The sequence below is a fragment of the Perognathus longimembris genome, chromosome 11, assembly GCF_023159225.1.
Source record: "Perognathus longimembris pacificus isolate PPM17 chromosome 11, ASM2315922v1, whole genome shotgun sequence".
NCBI classification, from domain to species: Eukaryota; Metazoa; Chordata; class Mammalia; order Rodentia; family Heteromyidae; genus Perognathus; species Perognathus longimembris.
In genome coordinates, this window is record NC_063171.1 from 67680311 (window position 1) to 67702854 (window position 22544).

General features: G+C 44.3%; 1 protein-coding gene across 2 annotated transcripts in view; it reads right to left on the reverse strand.

The window, feature by feature from the left end:
* Nucleotides 1–103: 103 nt before the first annotated feature.
* Nucleotides 104–22544, reverse strand: part of Ahctf1 (AT-hook containing transcription factor 1) — a 54407-nt gene continuing 31966 nt past the window's right edge. For both annotated transcript variants that reach the window (XM_048357514.1, XM_048357513.1), the window contains 16 exons: nucleotides 22224–22411; nucleotides 21114–21258; nucleotides 20900–21031; nucleotides 20263–20413; nucleotides 19455–19605; nucleotides 19103–19210; nucleotides 15839–16031; nucleotides 14635–14838; nucleotides 13689–14052; nucleotides 13257–13356; nucleotides 11464–11555; nucleotides 10093–10280; nucleotides 6690–8445; nucleotides 2920–3053; nucleotides 1699–1781; nucleotides 104–1123 (listed from right to left, as the gene is read on the reverse strand). In XM_048357514.1, the coding sequence (XP_048213471.1) occupies nucleotides 931–1123; nucleotides 1699–1781; nucleotides 2920–3053; nucleotides 6690–8445; nucleotides 10093–10280; nucleotides 11464–11555; nucleotides 13257–13356; nucleotides 13689–14052; nucleotides 14635–14838; nucleotides 15839–16031; nucleotides 19103–19210; nucleotides 19455–19605; nucleotides 20263–20413; nucleotides 20900–21031; nucleotides 21114–21258; nucleotides 22224–22411 (4182 nt within the window). In that variant the 3' untranslated portion in view covers nucleotides 104–930. The remainder of the gene's footprint in view (nucleotides 1124–1698; nucleotides 1782–2919; nucleotides 3054–6689; nucleotides 8446–10092; nucleotides 10281–11463; nucleotides 11556–13256; nucleotides 13357–13688; nucleotides 14053–14634; nucleotides 14839–15838; nucleotides 16032–19102; nucleotides 19211–19454; nucleotides 19606–20262; nucleotides 20414–20899; nucleotides 21032–21113; nucleotides 21259–22223; nucleotides 22412–22544) is intronic.

Genomic DNA, 22544 nt, shown 5'->3' on the forward strand with positions numbered 1-22544 from the left:
CCATCCATCTGACACGATCAGTTACTAGTTTTAACTTACACTTACTTATTGATGAGTTTCCACCGCCCACACAGAGGGTCGGGACCTCCCGCCAGGCGTGTGGCTCTAACTTCCATGATTCGCTCACCAGTCAGTTCCTTCCCAGAACAACTTGGTCAAGGTGTCCAGACTGCTCTTCCTGATATTAGGCACGCAACAGATTTATTTTATGTTTCTCAAATCCTGTCATGATTTTGCTAATAAGCAGTGAACCGGTCAATCTAACCTGGATAATTAGTCTCTGACTGAAGAGACTATAGAGATAAATAGTCTTTAAGCTCACTGAATAAGAAATGCCAACATTACAGTAAAATCAATGCATTACTTTTGAGGTAGATTACACAAAACTTGTGAAACTACAAAAAAGGCGCCAAAATTACATGCCCACAATTCAATGTCAACATAGTAACAGGCAAAACCAACCAGTAAAAATACATGATGGTTAGAAATCTTAATCACAGAATCAAAGTGCATAAATTATAAAATAATTTTTAAAAATAAGTCAATAGTTCAATCATCCTCATTTTAAGATTGGTCTAATACTTCAATGATAGAGAAAATGGGACAAATGACTACTAGCATATAAAATCATTAAAACAATTTCATTTCAAAAATCTAACACACACAAATTGTATAATTTACAGTAGTTTATTAAACATTCCAATAAGCTGTATTCACATATTATATAAATGTATGAAGACTTAATATAAAATAGAAAAATGCCTAGACTAAAAGAATCACACTCCATATGGAGCTACTTTACTTATTGAAGACTTTCTGTTTACAAAAATTTACAATAATTTATATAAATTATTTTCCAAATTAGATCACTTTAATCCACACAATTCTGAGGACTTTATAAATGGGTGTACGTTAAAATCGTAGAAAAACTTATAGCATTTTCCTGCGTAAAATCTGCTTTGGGAAGGAAGCCGGCTTCTTCCTGCCCCTCCCGAGGGCTTTCCCTGCCGCGGCCGCAGGCTTGCGGGCGTTGCTCTTTGCTTCCCCGGCTGGACTCGCCAAGGGGGAAATCAGCTTAATCTCCACTGGAGGAGGAGACCAAGACCTTTTTCTTCCCTTGTTTCTGAAAAAAAGATACAGTGGAGCATGAACAGCAACCTTCTGACAGGGACGGGTGGTGGGGGAGTGAGGTGTGGCCCCAGGAGCCCTCGCTCCATTTCCTGCTAAGATTCCCCGTGCAGACAGAACACTGCCAGGTGGCAAGGATGGGCCAAGTCCTGCCCATTCATCGTCCCCCGTCCCGGGCCAGAGCCTCCCCAGGCCCCACAGACGCTGACAGGGCAGCTGGCACACACGCGGCAGTTCCCGCACACACGCAAAGCCACTCTGCAGTGAAGAGGAGCGGCTTCCCGGTTCGTGCGAAGCACAAAGACAACACCACCAAGTGCCCAATCTGCAGCGCGGCCCGCACTGCCCACAGCAGGAAGGAACTGCGGGATGTAAAAGGTCACTCACCTGTCCCCGCACTGCCCTGCACCTCTACGCCCAGGGCACTAAGCCATCCAAGGCTCGGGGTGTGGCTCAGGTGGCCTAGCACAAGGGGGGGCAGCATGGACGGGCCTCCCCGCCCCTCTCATGGGCTCCACCTCCCATGGAGGGGCCTGTGACCCGCACGGCAGGCCCAGCAGCGACACTTACTTGTTTGCCTGCTTGCTCTTCACAGTCCTGGCTCGCTTCACTTTTTGCTCTTCTACAACTTCCACTGATTTCGTGTCATCTTCCTGTGGGTTGAAAAAGGGCAAAGCTTAAGCATTTTCAAGATAAATTCAAAAGCTGGATCCCGAGTTAAGGCCAAATGCTAATTGGCCTCCAGTGGTAGAGAGCTAGCCTCGAGCCAAGCAGCTCAGGGACAGCGCCCAGACCCTGAGCTTGCGCCCCAGAACCAGCACAAAAGCAAACAGCAGGCGAGTGGAACCACACGCAGCCAGTAGCAAGCCCCCCTGACTTGTAACAGACCGTAGCCACCTCTGTTCCTCCTCCTCCAGGTCTTCTTGTCCCTCCCGTTGCCCCTCGTGCAGGGACCAGCCCCACCTCTCCCAGAAACCACTCAGAACACAGATACTAGTGGGTGCAGGGGCCCCCGGGCGAGGACAGGAGGGCCGTCCCCACACCCCGCCCACCCAGCACTCAGCCAGACAAACCACCCTCCAAAGCGCGTGTGTCAAATGACCATCCGTGGAACTTAACTCAGTACTTATGCTTGACTATACTGCTGAGCCACCTCCCAGCTTGGGCGGTGTGGCCGGGGGCCCGCCTCTCCCATGGGAGACACCCAAGCACACCAAAGTCCTGCTCCAGTAGTTTAAGTAGCTATTTGCCAGGGCGGGCCCTGAACTTCAATTTTCACCTCTAGACTGGCTTACAGGTATAAACCACTATTTCTTCTGTTGAGTTGCTTTTGTGTAAGCCTTTGCATACAAATGATTTGCAGTAGAGAGCTGAGTAAATGTTTCTAAATTAGCCTTCATGGGCAGAAGCAAGGAACACTCAGTCCGCGAAGAACCCCCACTGAGGGAGGAGTCCAGGCCACGGTACTGACCGGATCCCCTCCAGGGCGCGCTGAACACCAAACCAAGAACACAGGCCCCGCCTGACATGCCGGTGTCATTCTGATGGCGATGGAATGTAGCTAAGTAAACTACACCTTCCTAGAAGTCAGGGAGGGCTGGGAATGTGGCTTACAGGTAGAGCGCTTGCTTAGCATGCATGAAGCCCTGGGTTCGATTCCTCAGCACCACATCTATAGAAAAAGCCGCTCAAGTAGAAGAGTGCTAGCCTTGAGCAAAAAGAAGCCAGGGACATTCTACTTCAAAACCCAAATCACAACCCAAAGAAATGAAGTCACAGTTCCTTCCTTACCAGCACATCTACAATCTTGGGTGTACTTGATGTGTATTTTCGCCTGGTCCTCAAAGCAGGAGGTGAGTAGGCAAACTGAGAAGATAAATCCGAAACTAATTCCTTCAGCTGGGCAGAAGTCTCTGTTTCATGAGCTAAAGAAAAAGTTGGGAACACAGACATCACATCTGTACCTTTATAACGTGCAGGTAATCCTTTTACAAAAACTCCATATGGCAGTCGGAATTGTGTGTGTAAGTTAGAACCTTCGGCAGGCACGAAACCCCAACACCCATCAGCCACTGGGGGAAGCACCCATTCCACACACGCACCCTGAGGGCCTGGCTTGTAATACACTTACTTGCATAGTGATTTTCATTACAAGAGGAAAAAAATCTTACTTGCAAAGAGATTCAATTTTTGTTTTCTTTTTTTGGTGTTGGTAATGGGGCTTGAACTCAGGGCCTCTTGCTTTTTCCACTCAAGGCTGGTGCTATTTCTGCCTTTTTGGTGGTCAAGTGGAGATGCCAATCTCTTGGGTTTGGGACTAGACCCAGCCCAGTCTGGGCAGAGAAATCCTCTAGGCGCCATCCCAGCTGCAAGAGGCTGGGGGCGGTGTACACACTTGTCATCCTGAAGGACTGTGGTCTGGACTTGCAGGAACTGCATTAGCGCCATGGCTCAAGTGGCATAGCACCTTCCTAGCAAATTCCAAGGTCTAATCCCTACTGAGGTTCAATCCCAGGAGCCTCCCAACCCAGAACGGGTTTCAACAGACAATGAAACTCAGGGACCACACCGATTAAACAGCACCGATTAAAACAGCAGCTCTATAAAACAAAAGTAATCATGAAGGAATTGCTTTTTTGTTATACTGTTTCAAAAAATACAAATTACAATCTCTTAGTTTAAGTGTAGTGGCACATGCCTATAATCTGGGAGGGCAAGAGAGAAAGATCATAGAAAGTTCAAGGCCAGCAAGAATGTTTCATAAAGCAGAAACGAATGTAATTTATAAAACCCTTAAATATTCACATTAGAGTTCAATGCAGTTTTACACCCTGGGACGTCAGTGAAAACTTCTCAGATATCAAGTCTGAGTATGGACCTCACAAAAATCACTATGTGTAGAAATGTTTGGCCTCCATATCCGGGCCATTTTACTGTACTGTCCACCCCTCACCGGGCCTCAAGCTTTCCTGAGGCTGCCTGGATGCATTTTAAGTTCAAAAAACCTAGGCTGGAACTCAGTAGTGGAGGGGGGGGGGAGCTCTGTGGGCCCCTCTGCAGTGTGGAAGGGGGGCACTGACTAATGACATTATCTAAGGTGGCCACAGGCAGAGAATGGGCCCCCCTCAACCTCTGCTGTTGAAAAGCGGAAACTGGAGGAAATCTCATGAAATAGAAGATGTCACAGATACCTGTTTGTCAGGTTTCAACTAAAGAAAATTGCAACGAGTGATTCTACAGTTAACCAACTCCAGGATGACCAAGATGGATCCTATTTCTGCATGTCCTCTCCTCTGGATCTCCCCGAGTGGATTTTAAAGACACAGTTCCAATAGCTACCAGACGAGAGGAACGCTCGAGAAGAGCTGCAGGCGGGGACACCAGTGGCTCCCATCTGTAATCCTAGCTACCCGAGAGGCTGAGCTCCACAATAGAAGGCCCAGTCCAAGGTCAGTTGGGGCAGAAAAGCTCACTCATCTCCAAAACACCCAGCAAAAAAGCAGGGCCCTGGATTCAAATTCCAGTACTGCCACAAAAAGAAAAACACAACAAGAGGAAGCTCCAAGGTTAAATGAGCTCAGCTAATGACAGCTCTTTTTGTGGGTACACATGCAGCCCGCTTCCCGGTTTGGGTGGAGCTGTGGTTCAAATGCTGGGCCTCCACCTGCTTCTGCTGGTTAATAGGGTCTCACCTGCCCGATCTGCCTGGCATGGCCAGGCACCCCCGTACCCCAGTCTCCAATGAGAAAGGGGTCTCCAGACTTGCCTCCTCGGGCTGGCTTGAACCGTGATCCCCCAACCCCAGCTTGCCAAGTAGCTAGGGTTACAGGTTTGAGACCAGCACCCAGCCAGGCCTCGATTTCTTGAGAGGGTCTACTAGAGAGTTCAAGCTGGCCTTGAATTTTTGCCTCTGCTTTCTGAGTGTTGGGGGGTTACGGCCCAGCAGAACCCCAATTTTCTTATCACCTCTAACCCCACCACATAGCAAGTGTGTGTCTATTAACAGGATAAAGTCGGAAAACAATCAGCAAATTTGTGGCATGCTGGTATAATTTAATGCCGTATATGGACTTATCAATAGACAAGAAACCCCTACAATTAGAAAGGAAAAAACCTTCAAGGCCATTTGTACATAGGGTTCTGAAGAACGGGAGTATCTGAAAATGCTCATGACGGAGGAGAAATACACAAACTGAAGTTTGTGTTTATGAAACCAGGTCTCAAACTCAGAATCTTCCTTCCTGCCTGAGCCTCTCTCCCAGGAAGTACCAGGATGACAGGTGCGGTCCACCATGTTTATTCTGCTTTTTAAACAAATCAAATGGTAGGACATAGAGGAAAACATGAATAGCAGTTAATGGTTCTCTAGAGGGCTAGATGATGTACTATTTTCACTAATAGGGGATATTATAGTGAATGATTTTATAGGCAACAATGTAAAGAAGACCAAGAGCAGGATAAAGAATGTTTGTTATGCTATGCCAAAAGTCACCCAGGATTTTGAGCTTCACAGTACTTGGTGTCCTGAGTAAAGAATATGTTACAATTGTCTTCCGCCACTCATATTGCTGTATGTTTTCCTGATCAAATTTTATGTAATATAGCAGCTTAACAAAATTGGCTAAAACCTTTTTTTTTTTTTCGTAAGAAGCATAGGTTGGTGAGGGAAGGGGTGACATTGTCCAAAAAATAAATGTGCTCATACTTCACTTATGGAACTGTAACCTGTGTACAACCTTTATAATAGAACCCCTCCCCCCCAAAAAGAGGCATAGATAGAAACCACTTTCCTCAGAACTGCAATGATGATCAAAGCTCTGGTGAAAGCTGAGTGGTGTGCTGTGTGTGTGCACTCACTATGGGGGGGGCTTCACTGAATGTAGACGTGGGCTCGGGAGGGGTCAAATGAGCCCGAATATTACAACATGTTCACATGCTGACTATGAGAATGCCGGATCTGAACTGTATGTAGCAGATGTTTAGTTTAAATGGCTTGTTTTCCTCCTGGCCGTCCTCAAGCCAAGGCTTTACAAAATCCAGGTGACAGTTTATAAACTGTCCCCAAGCGCTTTGCTGGATTCCAGCCACGCACCTACCCATTAGCAGCGCCTGGAGCCAGTGCTCCTCAGACTGTCCCGGCGGCTAGGCGTTTTCTAAGCACCCCCCCCCCCCCCCGCACCTGTCTGTGTGCGCGCCCAAGGCGCAGCTCGGTGCACTTGCTCAGCAGGAGGCCCCACCACCCTCTCGGGCCGCTCGCCAGCGCCTCAGCCACAAGCCAGGTCAGCAGGCGGACGAGCCCACGAACAGAGAACATGGGGATCTCAGCAAACCACACCACCTGCTGCGCTTCCGACCACCGGGCTGGGGCTGAACCCACGTGAAGTGAATTCTAGCATCTCAAGTACACACAGGAATCGGACTAATTCCTCAATCTCAAGATCCCCTGTAACTACAAACTATTAAGATAAACAATCAGTATTTTAAATCAAGGCTTCCCTTTAAATAGACAACTTTTATGCCCACCCTGAATGAGATAAAAATACAAGTAAAAATAAAATCACCTTTTGCTTTCCTTGGAGTCTTTGCTACAGGAGTAAATAAAGGCTGGTGCGTGGGCTCCGGAAGGTCCGACAAGAGGGCCTTGCTCGATCTAGTCCTTGTGTTGTGGGAAGATTTGGCAACAGCCGAGCTGGCCCTCAGCCCGCTTCCTCCGTCAGGTGGCTCTTGGTGTGTCTCTTCATCGCGGTGCTCTGCGGACGCGGAGCCGAGCGCAGGCTTCTGGCTCGCATTTTCAGGCTCCTTGGTGATCCTTTTCCTAGAACTTGTCACCTTGGCAAGCTCACTTGGCACTGAAGCGGAGTTTGCGCTTCTAGCTGGGGTGATTCTTGTAGATCTCCGGACATTAACAACATCTCTCTTCTTGGAACTTGTCTCTTCCCCAACAGGCCTGGACCCCGAGTCTTCTGCTGGATTTACTTTCCTGGGCCTCCCGCGTTTCCTTGGTGTGGGGGCCACGGCCAGCTCTGCTGGGAGAGCCGGGAGGGACGGGTCTCCTTCAGACTCTTGTAGCCCACTCAGCCCACTACCGCCTCTCCCTGTGGCCCCTCTCCCCGGGAGAGCCGGCTGCTGGCTGGCGCCTCCCTCCCGCTCCCCTCCCGGGCTCTGAGGAGCTTCCAGGGTAGCTCTCCTCAGCTTCAGGACAGTTCTGCTAGGACTCGGTACTTGATTAACAGTGAGATCGTTGATCATTTCAGCCCCGTGCTGATTTCCTGTAGACCTTTTTGTTCTTCTCGGTGTGCCTTTTGTAAGAGATGAATGCTTAACTTCTTTTCGAAGAGGAGTTTCTTTAGTTGCAGGTTCCGGCAGCTCATATTTTAACCTTTTGGGTCCCCTGCCTGGGGCAACTTGTAATTCCTCCTCCCCAGCACCGGTACTTTCTAATGTGTCCACACGGACTTTCTTCTTCCTTCCTCTGCGGGCGGTCGGAGCGGTTGGAGGGGTTTCCTGGCTCTGAGACAGCCTCGTTATGTGCGCACAGGTACTCTCGGAGGCCTCGGCAGCGTCTCGGGATTTCCCAGCTCTCTTCCTGGCCGTGGGGCCTGGCGTCTTGGGCGTGGCCGCAGGAGCTGGCGTCCGCGGCGCGGAGGAGGGGCCCAGGCTCTGGACGCGCCGCCCCCTGGTGCGAGTTCTGGAGGAAATCACGTCCTCGCTCCGGCTGACATTCACGGCCCCTGGACTGGATTCCTCAACAGCCTCCAGTGCAGGTTTGGCTGACTTGGAACGTGTTGCCTTCTGGCTTATCAAAGGTAGGCTTTCATGAACGGACGGTTCCACTGCGTCTGACATCAGCTCTTTACTTCTTGTATCTTTAATTACATCTAGTAAGTTTTCTGCAATGGCTGCTTTCATTGGTTCAGGCACATACGGCAGGGTCTCCTGCGTCTGGGCTCCGTGGTCCCCGCTGCTGGAGGAGGCAGGGGGCAGGACGGGGGCGTGAGTCCGGTCCTCGAGCTCCGCCTCGTTCCCCTGCTCTTTCCTGGTGGGCTGGGCGGCCGCAGCGTCGCCCCCATCCGCCTCGCCTTCCTCCCCTTCCAAGATCAACGTGAAGTTGCTCTGGGCCACAAAGAGTTCCCCGTCCACCTCGGCGAGGTCACAGTCCGCAGGGTCTTTATTGTCAGGCAAGTCACAGAACTGCTGCTCAATGGTATCAAAATTATACTGGAGTTTAAGAGTTCCTGAGGGATACAACTCTTGAAATGAAAAGTTCCTAGTCTCTTCTTCTGAATTGTGAACTGCATACTTATCATGTCCAACCACCTAAAATGAATAGCAGGTAAGAGAGTGGTTAGTAGTATATATTGTAATGTGAAACTCAAAAGGCTTCACGTGACCATCTCATTTCTAGTGTGTGCATTTTAAAACAAAACATAAACTATGCTTGATATATGGCATATACTAATAGATTTACTTTATAAAATATCCATTTAAATTAGATCTCACTCAAAATAACTAGACAGAAAAGTTTTGAGATTACGATTGGAACAAAACTAGAAATTCTATTATTTCCCTAGCAAACAAACAAACAAATAGTATTTATTAACAAAATCCTAAAAAGTACTGTTTCTGAGAATTTTGATTAAATTAAGGACTTATTTTCTTTTCACCCAAGAAAAAAAGACAAAAAAATAACCCACAAAATTATTTAACAATCCCCAAACTACCTTATTATCCACACTTTTCTATAGAGCATGACCCCATAAGGTTGAAGAACAAGTCACCTACATAAGCTGCCTTGGGCTAGACTCAATCCTCTTCCCTTTGGTGGGGCTGCATAAACCATGAAATTCCTAAGGCTTTCAAGTTCAGTACCTCTCCTGCAAGGGTTTGGTGGAAGAAGGAATGGTCCTTGCATTTACCTTTTGGTAAGGGAAGGGGAGAAAAAGGAGGAGGTAGAAAGTAACAGAGAGATTGCCTGACCAAGAAGGTAGAACATTAGCACCCACCTAGACAATAACATTTCCACACTCCCCCAACATTCAGTAAGATGACGGGGTAAATAACCTGTGAACGAAGGGCCCCACTTATACCACACCCACACTTTTGCTTCCCAAAGCAAGGATAGAGACTTCAGCCATCTATTTCATAGTGAGAACACTCAGGAAGGTCAATGTGGGGACGACTGTCACTTCTTGTGTGTGCTGGTTCTGGGGCCTGAGCAGGGCCCGGGAGCTGACCTTGAGTTATTGTTTTTGCCCAAGGCTATAGAGCTCTACCCACTTGAGCCACAGCTCCATGTCTGGCTTTTTGGCAGTTAACTGGAGGTAAGAGTCTCACAGACTTTCTTGCCCTGACTGGCTCTGGACCACAATCCTCAGTTCTCAGTCTCCTGAGAAGCTGGGATTTACAGGCATGAAACACCAGTGCCCAGTTATTCGCAACATTTGTAAGGTAATAAATTCCCCAAATCCCATACAACCAGATTATCTGTAAACAGGGGTTGTTTTTTCCATATTAAATACATTTATCATATACACAAGTACCTTCTTGATAAAATTTTAGAAAAGCAAGTCATCAAGTACTAGAAAAATCTTTATGGAATACAGAAATTGAACCACAACCAGGTAACTATCTTTCTCCCACATGTATGCACAGGAGAAAATCCTGTTTATCTGCATTCACTTACTTCCAGATATATGCCCTTAATACTCTAAGTGCTATACTTGCTTCTGTAGTAGTATGTTTACTTACAACAAAATAATAACTTTTACTTGGAGCAAATAATGAGCAAAAACTAAAACTGTTAATGTGTTGCTTTTAAAAGTCTTTTGGTTTTCATGAAAACTAAAATATTGCTACTTTCTTTAAGTAGTCAAATTAAGTGAGTACACTTTAAGATTTATACTATCATGTCTTGAAACCTAACTAAAGCAAACTGACAAAGAAGTAAAAAAATAATTTTTTTACATGAATTTCTTGAGAATCTGGAGGAGTATCAGAAATGGAAGGCTTTTCTTCTGGCAAGTCAATACTTTGTTTTAGTACATCGGCTTCTATATCATCATCTTTTGCTTTCTGTGCCACTTCCTGGTCAGAGATCACAGGGCTTTCTGAAGTGGAGAGTGCAGGGCTTCCGCCAGCCATGTCCGCCATGTCTGCAAGAGAAATAAGAGCCAATGCTTCACGTTGTAAATTGAGAAGCATGACCTACTTAGGCTTGAGGAAGGAATATACTGCACTACTGTGAGCCTTTCCAGGGGAAGGCTTGCACAGATTCACATACAAATTCATTTTCCTTCATGCACTCCTGGTGCTCAAAGCCTCAGGTATAATATGACAGAGAGGAATAAGCACGCTCCTCCTAAGTCAGAAAACAACTCTATCCAAGAACAGTTGTGAGAGCATCGAGTTAGCACACCTGATGCCTCTGGGAACATTCTACGTATCTGTGTCCCTACATCAACCCAGAGTCCACCTAGGAAGTTTCTGCTCATCTCTGCAAAGCTGGTGTCTGAAAAGAAGCACTTCACAAACAAAAAGCAATTAAATGGTTAAAAGCCTACATGAATTGCCCCTATTTAATATCCTTGAGTGAACAGCTATGTACTGGAAATATTCTCTATTCTTTTATTCTACAAAGGAAAATTAGGTCTGCAGAATCCATTCTAAGAGTTCCCATTATTTATTAGAATTTCAAAGTGCAAGCCAGGTGTCACTGGCTCACACTTGTAACCCCAGCTACTCTGAAGGCTGAGATCTGAGGATCATGGTTCAGAGCCAGCCTGGGCAGACAAATCCTCTTGGATTACAGTCTCTTGACTATAATCTCCACCTAACCAGCAAAAAAAAAAAATAAAAAAATAAAAAAAAAAAAGGAGCTAGATCTGCAAGTATTGTCTCAAGTGGAAGATCACCAGATATGAACTTAAAAACAGGAACAGGAGGCAGAGTTTAAGCTCCTGGACTTAAACTTTAAAAGGGAGGTTGGGGGGAGGGGAGGAAAGGAGAGGAAAATTAAGCAATGAGGCCCTGGATAAAAGATTCTTCTGTTCTTCACACATAAAAAAAGTTTTACCGGGCTGGGAATATGGCCTAGTGGCAAGAGTGCTTGCCTCCTCCACATGAAGCTCTCGGTTCCATTCCCCAGCACCACATCTACGGAAAACGGCCAGACGTGGCGCTGTGGCTCAGGTGGCAGAGTGCTAGCCTTGAGCAAAAAGAAGCCAGGGACAGTGCTCAGGCCCTGAGTTCAAGACCCAGGACTGGCCAAAAAAAAAAAAAAAAAAGTTTTACTCCAAACATTAGAATGAAATAATCCTGATTTAAAATAATACTTACTGTTGTCTGCTCTTATTGTAGAGGTGCACGTTTCAACAGGCGTTAATCCTTCATCCCAAACTGGTACCTTGGACAATGAAGGAAGGCTTTTCCTTAAAAAGAGAAATAGAACTTTCAGTGTGCAAGAAGAATCCATGCCTGAGCCTTGCTGGCCCCAGGACTTGTTATGTTGCTGATGAAAACCAAGGTTCAGGGGCTGGGAATGTGGCTTAGTGGTGGAGTGCTTGCCTAGAATGCATGAAGCTCTGGGTTCGATTCCTCAGCACCACATAAACAGAAAAAGCCAGAAGTGGCGCTGTGGCTCAAAAGGTTAAGAGTGCAGAGTGGCAGAGTGCTAGCCTTGAGCAAGAAGAAGCCAGGGACAGTGCTCAGGCCCTGAGCTCAAACCCCAGGACTAGCCAAAAAACACCCAAACCAAGGTTCAGAAAAATGACCATTTGAGTTCACACTCATTATAAAATTTACCAGTGAATTTAGAAACAAAAGAGTGCCATACTTGTTTTTCCATGTCTTTAAATAATGACAAAATGGACTTAAATACTATCAGTATAAACCACGCTTAGGGTAATTTTTAATAATCAGTGGCCATACTCTTCAAAGACATCTGTTATATGTGCAGTATTTCCTAACTTAATGGGACCAAGTGGAGCAGTTTAATGCTAACTAAAGACTGACAAATGACGTGGAATGGGAGATTATTGACTGTGTTAAGTAACGTAGTAAAAAGTTGCAGAATATGTCAACATCCACATTCAGAGCTGGCCTTTCTCTAAAGATCAAAGAAGGACGCTGATTTTTAACAACAACACAAACAATATTATGTAGGAAACTCAAAAGATAGGTATTTGAAATATATACATATTTATACATGGTCATAAGATAATCGAATTAACAATAAATCACACGATAGCCAATCAGTTTATGCTTAGGTGAATGAAGTATGTGAAGGAATCAGGTATACTAGAGGTGATTATCATGGTTCTGGACTTGTGTGGGTTGTCTGTGAAGTTACTTATTACTCATCATAAAGCACTCAACCATTTATGGTTTCTTGGGTTGCAGTTTATGTAGGTTAATTTTACTAATTCTGCTTACAAAGTGCTGAAATATAATGTATCTTTTTTTGGTACTGGCCTGGGGCTTGAAACTCAGGGCCTAGGTGCTATTCCTGAGCTTCTTTTGCTCAAGGCTAGCATCCTACTACTTGAGCCACAGCTCCACTTCTGGTAGTTTAGTGGAGATAAGAGTCTCACAGACTTTCCTGCTTGGGCTGGCTTTGAACCATGATTGATCCTTAGCCTCCTAAAGTAGCTAGGATTACAGGCATGAGCTATCAGTGCTCCAGTCTTAAACTCTAACAAAGACAGAACCACCAAACATTAAAAAGAGCCTGGCCTCAACTCCTATCCTGAATTTCAACATATATTTATAGCAATGTAGACTTCATGGCAATTGTGGAACTATAAAAAGATGTATGGAATATACAAGCAAGCTTTATCAGGTACAGAATATTCTACTCTAGAATGCTATACTATTCTTTTTTTTTTTTTTTTGGTTAGTCCTGGGGCTTGGACTCAGGGCCTGAGCACTGTCCCTGGCTTCTTTTTGCTCAAGGCTAGCACTCTGCCACTTGAGCCACAGCGCCCCTTCTGGCCGTTTTCTGTATATGTGGTGCTGGGGAATTGAACCCCGAGCCTCATGTATATGAGGCAAGCACTCTTGCCACTAGGCCATATCCCCAGCCCTGCTATACTATTCTTTAAGAAGTATTGCGTGTGTCTCCATAAGCTTACCCTTCATGGACCGATGACACACCAAGAGAAGCTCCAACTCCTTGAATGGGGCTTACATCATTTAATTCTGAAATGGCCTCTTCCGCCACTTCCACCGTGCCTGTAAATCACAAGTAACAAGTAAGATGACGACACCAATGTCCTACGACTACTCAGACAACTGCTTTTCAAGAGACTGTTCCCACTTTTTCTTCTTTTCCATTTATTTCCTTAGCATTAGACTGCTAGCAGTTCCCTTTTCCACTTCTCTCATTTCAAAGGCCTGCCCCCTTGCCCCAACTCGACAGTACTGCAGTACCTGTCCCAAATATAGTATTCTCAGTGGCAGCTAATGCTCAGCACCCAGGGAGGCTGCCTGACGAAAGAGAAACATGGAAGGGGGCGGAGGGAAGAGATTCATTCAATGTGTCAGGAAGTGGGAATGGTCCTTACCTATTTGTTTCTCCACATCTGAAGAAATCACATCTTCATCACCATCCTTCTCAGGTTGTTCCGTTAAATTAGTAGTTAGTGCACTGGAAGAGTCTGCTGGCTTGGAGGACATGAACACACTATCTTCCAAGTCTTCCGGTGACGGTGCATCCTGATACTCTAGGGTGGTCTGGTCCGATCTCGCTGACACACTGCTGCTCTCCTTGCTCACATCCAGTTTCTCCACACCTTGTGAGGGTGTACTTTGTGACCCTGAATCCATGCCTTCCTCATCCTTTGCAGGGATATTCAGAGAAAACGATGGGCTTTTATCTTTGCTCTTTAGCCATTCAGTTTCTGCTGGAAAGCCACATTTATGGAAAGCCTGGGAAGATTACAAAAAGAAAACGAAGAGGAGTCATCTTAAGCTATTTGTTCTAATCACATTCACATTTTGCATGCTCTGAGTCTCTTCAGATTCTCTAACCGTGCCAAATCCATTCTCTTCAGATAACAAAATTAACGAACAATTGTTAATTTTTTAAGAACCGGCAAATATACCATTAATTTCAGACTAAAACAGATCAGGCTAGATGAGCAATAATTACCCAGTGACTGGGTTACTATAAATCTACAGTAAAGCTCCCAAGATACATCCAACTGATTATAAAGCCAATTAATAACAAATAGCAAGGTCACACTGGTACACTAAAGCAAAACAAACTTCTATGGACTAAAAATTAGGAAGTTCAATTTCTAGTCCCATTTTTCACCATAAAGCATCAAACTGGCCATAGGCAGCGCACCTGGTACCCGAGCCCCGGCCTTGCCTTCCACTGGGCGATGAATGGCGCGCGTGGCTCAGTCGGGGCTCCGATGTAGTCAACAACACTATCTGCAAGACTCTAGCAAGATGTACAGGAGCTAACATATGCTATTACATCTTTCCTCTTACTATCAAACTTACTCCAGCAGTCCATTTTGTGTTCACGTCTTCTTCCATGAATGATATTCTAGTTTCTTTAAGTCGCAAAGGCGGAGACAGAGACCTTCGAGGTGACAGAGATGGAGATGCTAAAGGTGTTGTTCGCAGACCAGACCTTAGGATGGATGGAGGAGTAAACTCAGCAAATCCAGAAGAAGCAACTGATAGGGCTAAAGTTTTTGCTTTCTAAGATAAAGAATAAATGGAATTCCATAATTAGTTTTATAGAAGTACTTACGTAAGAACAAACTGGGTGATGCGAATACAAGGGCATACACTCTCATCACCAGTAAATATAGATAGAAAATTCTATGAGACCTTTTGTTTTGTTTTGCCAGTCCTGGGCCTTGGACTCAGGGCCTGAGCACTGTCCCTGGCTTCTTTTTGCTCAAGGCTAGCACTCTGCCACTTGAGCCACAGCGCCACTTCTGGCCATTTTCTATATATGTGGTTGGTGCTGAGGAATCGAACCTAGGGCTTCATGTATACGAGGCAAGCACTCTTGCCACTAGGCCATATTCCCAGCCCCAGATCTCAGCCTCTTAAGTAGCTAAAATTATAGGCATGGGCCACCAGCTGTCTAGTAATTATAACAGACTTTTTTAAAGACTATTTTGGCCACAGGTATAAAATAATATCCTGATTTTATTCTATTTGAAACTAGCAATAGAGAATATTAAACAGCAATAGTTCAAAACAAGATGACCCTTGATACCTGTAAGCATGACTAAAGGAGATGTGTGTGCCCGGATTAGGATAACTGCTGGGTTTACAATGAGTGCTGGGCTTGTAATGTTTCAGAGCAGCCAAGGCAGACATGTCCATTGAGTCTCCAAGTCAGTGGAAGAAGATAGGCACGGTAGTAGGCCCGTAATACCAATTATGACAGGGAGACTCAATCTCAAAAACAAGCAGCACCAAACAGAGCTAGCAGCATGGCTCAGCAATCGAGTCCTTGCCTAGTAAGCATCTGCCCTTTAGTTTAAACTCCAATGACACTCCCCTAAACACACAAGATTGTAAAAAATATGGCACTTTGTGTAGACAACCATAAAAAAATTGAAACTACTTTAAGCTATGACTAGTCAATGGTATATCGATTAAAAACAGCTTATTTCTCTGGGCTACTTGAAAAGTAAGAACTCCCTAGGCTTTGCTATGCAGGTAACAGGTAAGTAATACCAACCTTAACTATAAGAGGAGTTTCAAGTAAAAGTAATTCTGAAGATCTAGACGTATTCTGATGTGATCGTTTTAATTTTGAACTCAATGGCAATGAGCTGGGTAGTAAGTACCCAGGAGATCTTGTGGGGCTTTGCTGAACAGATTCCAAACACTGAGGAGGCTGGGGCACAGGCTGAACCACCAAATCCAGCAATCTGTAAGCAGAATACACAACCAGAACATTCCCGGTAACTTGCTGAATTATCTCAAGGAACAATTTAGTAACCCATCATGCAGATTTGCACAGTCACTGTTAAGTATCATAACCATATAGAAATTTAACTTCAGTCAAGTACATTAATGTAGATCTTATGTCAAGTATTAGTTTTAAATGGTTCAAAATTATTGTAGTATGAAAACAACTTTAGGAATTGTAGAAAGAATTTAAACTTGAAAGTGAATCTTTCAGGTTAAATTCTGTGGTTGCATTTTCACTGATGACCACAGTATCTCTACTTCCCGCAAAGGCTAGTGTCTCTCTGTACAGTGAAGCACACTGGTGTCACAACTCTAGCTGCAATACTGCTTTCCCTTCCACATTCAGGTTCAAGTGAGTTGTCACCGGAGGTGATCACACTCATTTTTAAATACAACCTACAAACCAGGTGCTGGTAGTTCCACGCCTATAATCCTAGCTACTTAGGAGGCCCAGGAAGAAAGCAAATCTACCAGCAATGGGGAAAATGGAAATTATTATTTTGTGCCAATCTTGGGGCTTGAACTCTGGGCCTGTGCACTCTAAAAGCTTTTTGTTTTTAACAAGTTTTATTGTTATTAAGAAGGTGTTATACAGGGGGGTTATGAATACAATTCTTTTTGAATAATATCCTTTCCTTTCTTTGCTTTCCCCAGTTCCCCGTTCTTGCTCCTGCCTACGAGTTGTAGTTTGTTTTCCACAATGTATACCAAATACTGTGATTAGATTTGTTCACCCACCCTCCCTTCTTTTCCCTCCTGAAAAGACAAAACCACCACCAAACAAACAAAAGACCAAAACATGTTTCCACAGCCATTTCCTGAAATTTGTTTCCATAGTCTTCTAAACTTAGGGAAGTTACACCTTTGGGTTCCTCTCTTAAGGGCATCCTCCATTCGTCTGTGTGTGAATGCCTAGAGTCCTGTATACATTATCATGTAGTTATATGAGACAAAATGTGCTGTTCGTCTCTCAGAAGTCTTTCTGAACATGGCTTCCTCACTTAGCTTGATTTGTTCTACGTCTTCCCCTTTTTCTACAAATGACAGAATCTTGCTCTTTCTAATGGCTGTGTAAAATTCCATCGTGTAAGGGGGCCACGTTTCGGATCCACTCATCTGTTGTGGAGATCTGGGCTGTTTCCATATCATGGCTGTTGTGACTAGGGCAGCAATGAAGATGGCTGTGTGATGCATTCACCATTTCCTGACTTGTAATGATCTGGGTAGATGCCCAGGGACGGGACGGCTGGATCATAGGGAAGTTCTGGTTAGTTTTTTTGAGGAACCTCTAACCCTCCTTCCAGAGTGGTTGTACTAGTTTACATTCTCACTAACAGTGCAATAGGTTACTTTTTTCTCCACCAGCATTTGTTGGCCAGTCTAACTGGGGTGAGATGGAATCTCAGTGTTGTTTTGATTTGCATTTCCCTTATGGCCAGAGATGTTGAGCCCTTCCTCAACCTGTCTTTTTGAGCTCCTTGCCTATTTTGTATGTTAGGCTTTGTCAGATGTGTTACAGGTTAGGATCTCTCCATCTGTTGGCTGTCTTTCTAGTATTGTAACTGTGTCCTTTGTTGCATAGAAACCTTGCACTTTGATGTAATCCATTTGCCAATCCTTGCTGTGCCCCTGGGACTCACTCTTCTTGCCAATGCTTATGACTTGTAATGTTTTCTCCTATCCCATCTCACAGCAGTCTCAAAGTTTCATGTCGCATGTGAAACTCTAAGTATCTGGCTTTATTTCTGGGTTCTCTAGGCTGTTCCACTCGATCTTTGGGCCTGTTTTTGTGCCGGTCCCACACGTTTGTTCTTGAAGCCTGAGGTAGAGCTTGCGGTCTGGGACTGTGGTACTACCAGCAGTGCTGTCATCGCCCTCAACGGCACTGGCTAGTCAAGGTCTTCCGTTGCTTTACACCAACTTTTGAATTCTCAGTGGAGACTTTCAGTGAGGAATCTCATTGGGATTTTGATGGGGACTGCACTAAATTTGTAGATCACCTTTGGCAGTATGGACGTTCTTACTATATTAATCCTATGGAACCATGAACGTCGTAGGTCTTTCCATTGTGGAGCTGTTCCAGAGCTCTTTTTCCCCAAGGCTAGCACTCTACCACTTTGAGCAGCAGTGCAACTTGTGATTTCCTGGTGGTAAACTGGCGTCTCATGGACTTTCCTGCTTTGACCATGTCCCGCAGATCTCGGTAGCTGGGATTTACAGACATGAGCCACCGATGCCCAGCTCAGCCTCTTTTTTTTGGGTCAGTACTGGGGCTTGAACCCAGGGACTCTTGCTATGCTTTCACTCATGGATGGCACTCCCTTGAGCCACTGCACCAGGTTCCTCCAATGTTTTATAATGCAAACCAGTTCACTGAAATGTAAACCTTGATAAATTTTCTAAGACATAGGTCAAATGAAAGCATTAGTGCATATGAACAACATAAGACACTTTGCTAGGACTACTGCAAGGAGAAAGCTTCAATATGAACCAAACAAGATTAATAATTACCCCCAAATAACCTTCTTTCAGAGGTACACGAATGAGGTAACATTAAAGAAATACTTTACTTTGTTCACGGTTTTAATGAGGCTTATTTCTTTTCACTAAACTAAAATCATTAATCAGTATCAATGCCATGATATAAAATTTCCTAAAAATACTATACCCATGAATAAATTATAATAAAAGATTAAACCTTTCACCTTAAGAATTTAAAGTATCTGTAAAGTGTTAAGACTAAAAAATAATTTTCCAATATGATGTTTTAGGAATTGACTTATTAATAAGCTCTCACCTGGGCTGGGAACATGGCCTAGTGGCAAGAGTGCTTGCCTCGTATACATGAGGCCTTGGGTTCAATTCCCCGGCACCACATATACAGAAAACAGCCAGAAGTGGCGCTGTGGCTCAAGTGGTAGAGTGCTAGCCTTGAGCAAAAAGAAGCTCAGGGACAGTGCTCAGGCCCTGAGTCCGAGGCCCAGGACTGGCTAAATAAATAAATAAATAAATAAAAATAAGCTCTCACCTAGAAATTTTCTGTGATGTTTTTGAAACTGGTGTTCCAACAAATGCTTCCGGCAGCTCTGGATGTGGGAGAGAATACACTACAGGAGATGGCTGTTCTATTTTAGGACTAAAAAAAATAAAATAAAAATTAAACATTTGATTATATATTCCATACAACATGGACAAAAATGTGGAGGTTGAGATGAAAGGAAGAGGAAAGGTCTTTCACATTTTACTGTTTATGTTTCAGAATATTTACAAATAATAAACACATGTCACTTTTAAGTTTAAAAATAAACACTCTTAAATTATAGCAATATGCATGGACTGCTAGGGCAGTCCATCTTCAGAAAGCAAAGGAGAAGACATACCTGCTACGAAGCAAGGGGCTATTTCTAGGTTCACTGCTTGCCCACACCTCTCCAATCTTAGAGAGCACATTATTGATGAAAGTAGACCTTGTTAACACGGCCCCTGTTACAGTTTTCTTTGGAAATGTTGACAATGGTTTAGGTCTAGAAACTAAAATGGAGAATGTAAAATTTAATTTCATCACTAATAGGATCCTATTAATAAAAGAAATAACAAGAAATAATGATGATCATTAATATTGGTTTAGCTACAATTCTTTTTTTTTTTTTTTTGGCCAGTCCTGGGCCTTGGACTCAGGGCCTGAGCACTATCCCTGGCTTCTTCCCGCTCAAGGCTAGCACTCTGCCACCTGAGCCTCAGCGCCCCTTCTGGCCATTTTCCATATATGTGGTGCTGGGGAATCGAACCGAGAGCTTCATGTGTAAGAGGCAAGCACTCTTGCCATTAGGCCATATTCCCAGCCCGGTTTAGCTACAATTCTGGTTTAGTCAAATTAACAATTTGGGTATTTAGGAGATGGTAAACAAATATTTTACACAATTTTAAAATGTTGGACAGGAGACTCCAATGGAATAATCGAAAGAATTCCTTTATAACGCTACTAGTAAATAACTGTAAATAACTCCCAAGAAAGCCCTCTAGTTCTGGGTATAGAGCAGTCAGTAAAAGCACATGACTGATGAATCTGCATACGAGTGGACAAAAGTGAGCTCTGTTTAAGATAATGAGTTCCAGAACGGTAATCATTTATCTAATCAGCATCTTCGGTAGCCCAAGAGTTTATGACATTCTCCAATTATATCTTACCTTCTCGAAAAACTGATGCTGTTGACAAATGGTAAGGCTTAGCTCTCTCGATGGCTAATTTCCGCTGGACTCTAGGAAGGATTTTGCCATACTGATCTAATATAGAATTTCGAGCCACTGATCTCTCCCGCAAACGAGGATCACGATCATTCTATTAAACATATATCATAGTTGGTAAAAAGTTAATTGACAAAATGTGAGAAGTTACAGTTACACATTCACCATTTTAGATTAAGAAAACCCAAGACTGTCTTCCTCCTGCCTACAAACCAAAGTCTTGATACACATTTGATTGCTTACCCATCCATACCCCCCAAATCGAACACCAATTCTTGATGTTTCCTAACTGGAACACAGCAGCTGTGTCACTAAGCATCCCTGTGTGCAGTGTGCCCGTCACTCCCCTCCAGGGGGAGGATGTTACCTCACATGGCTTTGCGCAATCGCACCAGCTCACAAGCTGTCCCAATGCCCACAACACAACCGCCGGAGCCAATGCCACCGGGCACCCTAGCCCTCCACTGCTTCTCCATAATGTTCTCTCCTTCGCTCTAACTAAAGTGGGAGGACTGGAGGGACCAGCACACACTCAAACCTAACCAGCAGGAACTAGATAATGCAACAGCTCGAATCGTACCATAAGATTAATCTTCAGAGTCTGGTTTAGCTTCAAAGCAGGGATATAATTGGCACGCTGCAAATGGTGAACTAGAAGAAACTCCTGATTCTGAACACTGGCACTGGACTGTAGAAACTTCACTAAACATTCCTAGGAAGAACAAAAAAAATGATTTGTATTCCATCAATGTACTGAATTTCTGGCAAGTTTACACTGACTAAAAAATGCTTACCTGCTCAGTGTCTGTGAATGGCAATTTCAGCAAATCCTCCATTAAGCCCATTTCCTGACAGATTTCATACGCATGCTTTAATAACTCTTCCACATTCAGCCTATTAGAATGTTGGCGCAACAAATCCCAGGCCTCGACCATGCACCTGAAAGCAGTATTTGCCCAAGTTTAGTTTTAGAAAAGTTTTTCTTTTGGGGAGTTGGTTGTGGGGCTTGAAACTCAAGGTCTAGGTGCTGTCCCTGAGCTTTTGTGCTCAAAGCTAGCACTCTCCATTTTGGGTCACAGATCCACTTTTGGATTTCTGGTGGTTAACTGGAGAAAAGACTCCCATGGACTTTCCTGCCTGGGCTGGCTTTGAACCACAATCTCAGCCTCCTGAGTAGCAACAATTACAGGTATGAGCCACTAGCCTGGAGAGAAACATTATTTTAAGTGTTTGGAGTCAGTAATATAGAATCTCTCAAATTTTCACCACTAAATAAAAAATAGTCTGAGATCACAGAGATATCTCATGAGATGTCTCAAACACAAGTTTGGTAAGGGATTAGTTTGAAATATTAAAACTTTGTGGCAGTTTGATATTAGAGTACCTCTATGTAGCACAGCTGGCTTCAAATTTAAGATCCTTGGCTGGGAATGTAGTTTAGTGGTAGAGTGCTTGCCTAGCATGCATGAAGCCCTGGGTTCAATTCCTCAACACCACATAAAGAGAAAAAGACAGAAGTGGCGCTGTGGCTCAAGTGGTAGAGTGCTAGCCTCAAGCAAAAGAAGTTCATCGACAATGCCCAGGCCCTGAGTTCAATCCTCAGGACTGGTGGAAAACAAAACAAAAAACAAATTTAAGATCCTCTGGCCTCAGCTCCCTGAGTGCTGGGATTACAAGCATGAGCCACCTACCTGGTTATGAATGGCACTGAACTACTTCAGTTTTATTTCTGCACTTAATGTAGAGGACACATATGGGCTACATTTTCTGGAAACTGTAAAAGAGGCTTTTCGACAGAGTAATACCGTCTGGAAATTAGACAGCAGGTTTGTGTGCTACACAGCACACCTCTTATACCTGAAACTACGCGGGCATGTGCCACCATGCCCACAGAAAACACTTACTTATTAAACAGCAGAACGGAGAGGTGGAGGACAACGTCACTCTCCCTGGAGACGGCAGGCCTCATGGTCTGAATGTACCGGAGGGCCTGTCTGTGCTCTCCTTGACTCATGAAGGCTTGGATAATCCTCGCATGTTGCCACGACACAGGCTTTGCAGTAACTGGGTGAAAGAGAAGATCTAAACCACTCTGCAAAAGGATGGCAAAAGTGGTCAAAGTAAGTCCTAGGTATTTACACAAATCACAGAAATCAAACTAAAATCAGCTTACATACAAGCTGAAAAAACTAATCTATGCTGTACTTCATTCTAAAGAATAAAAC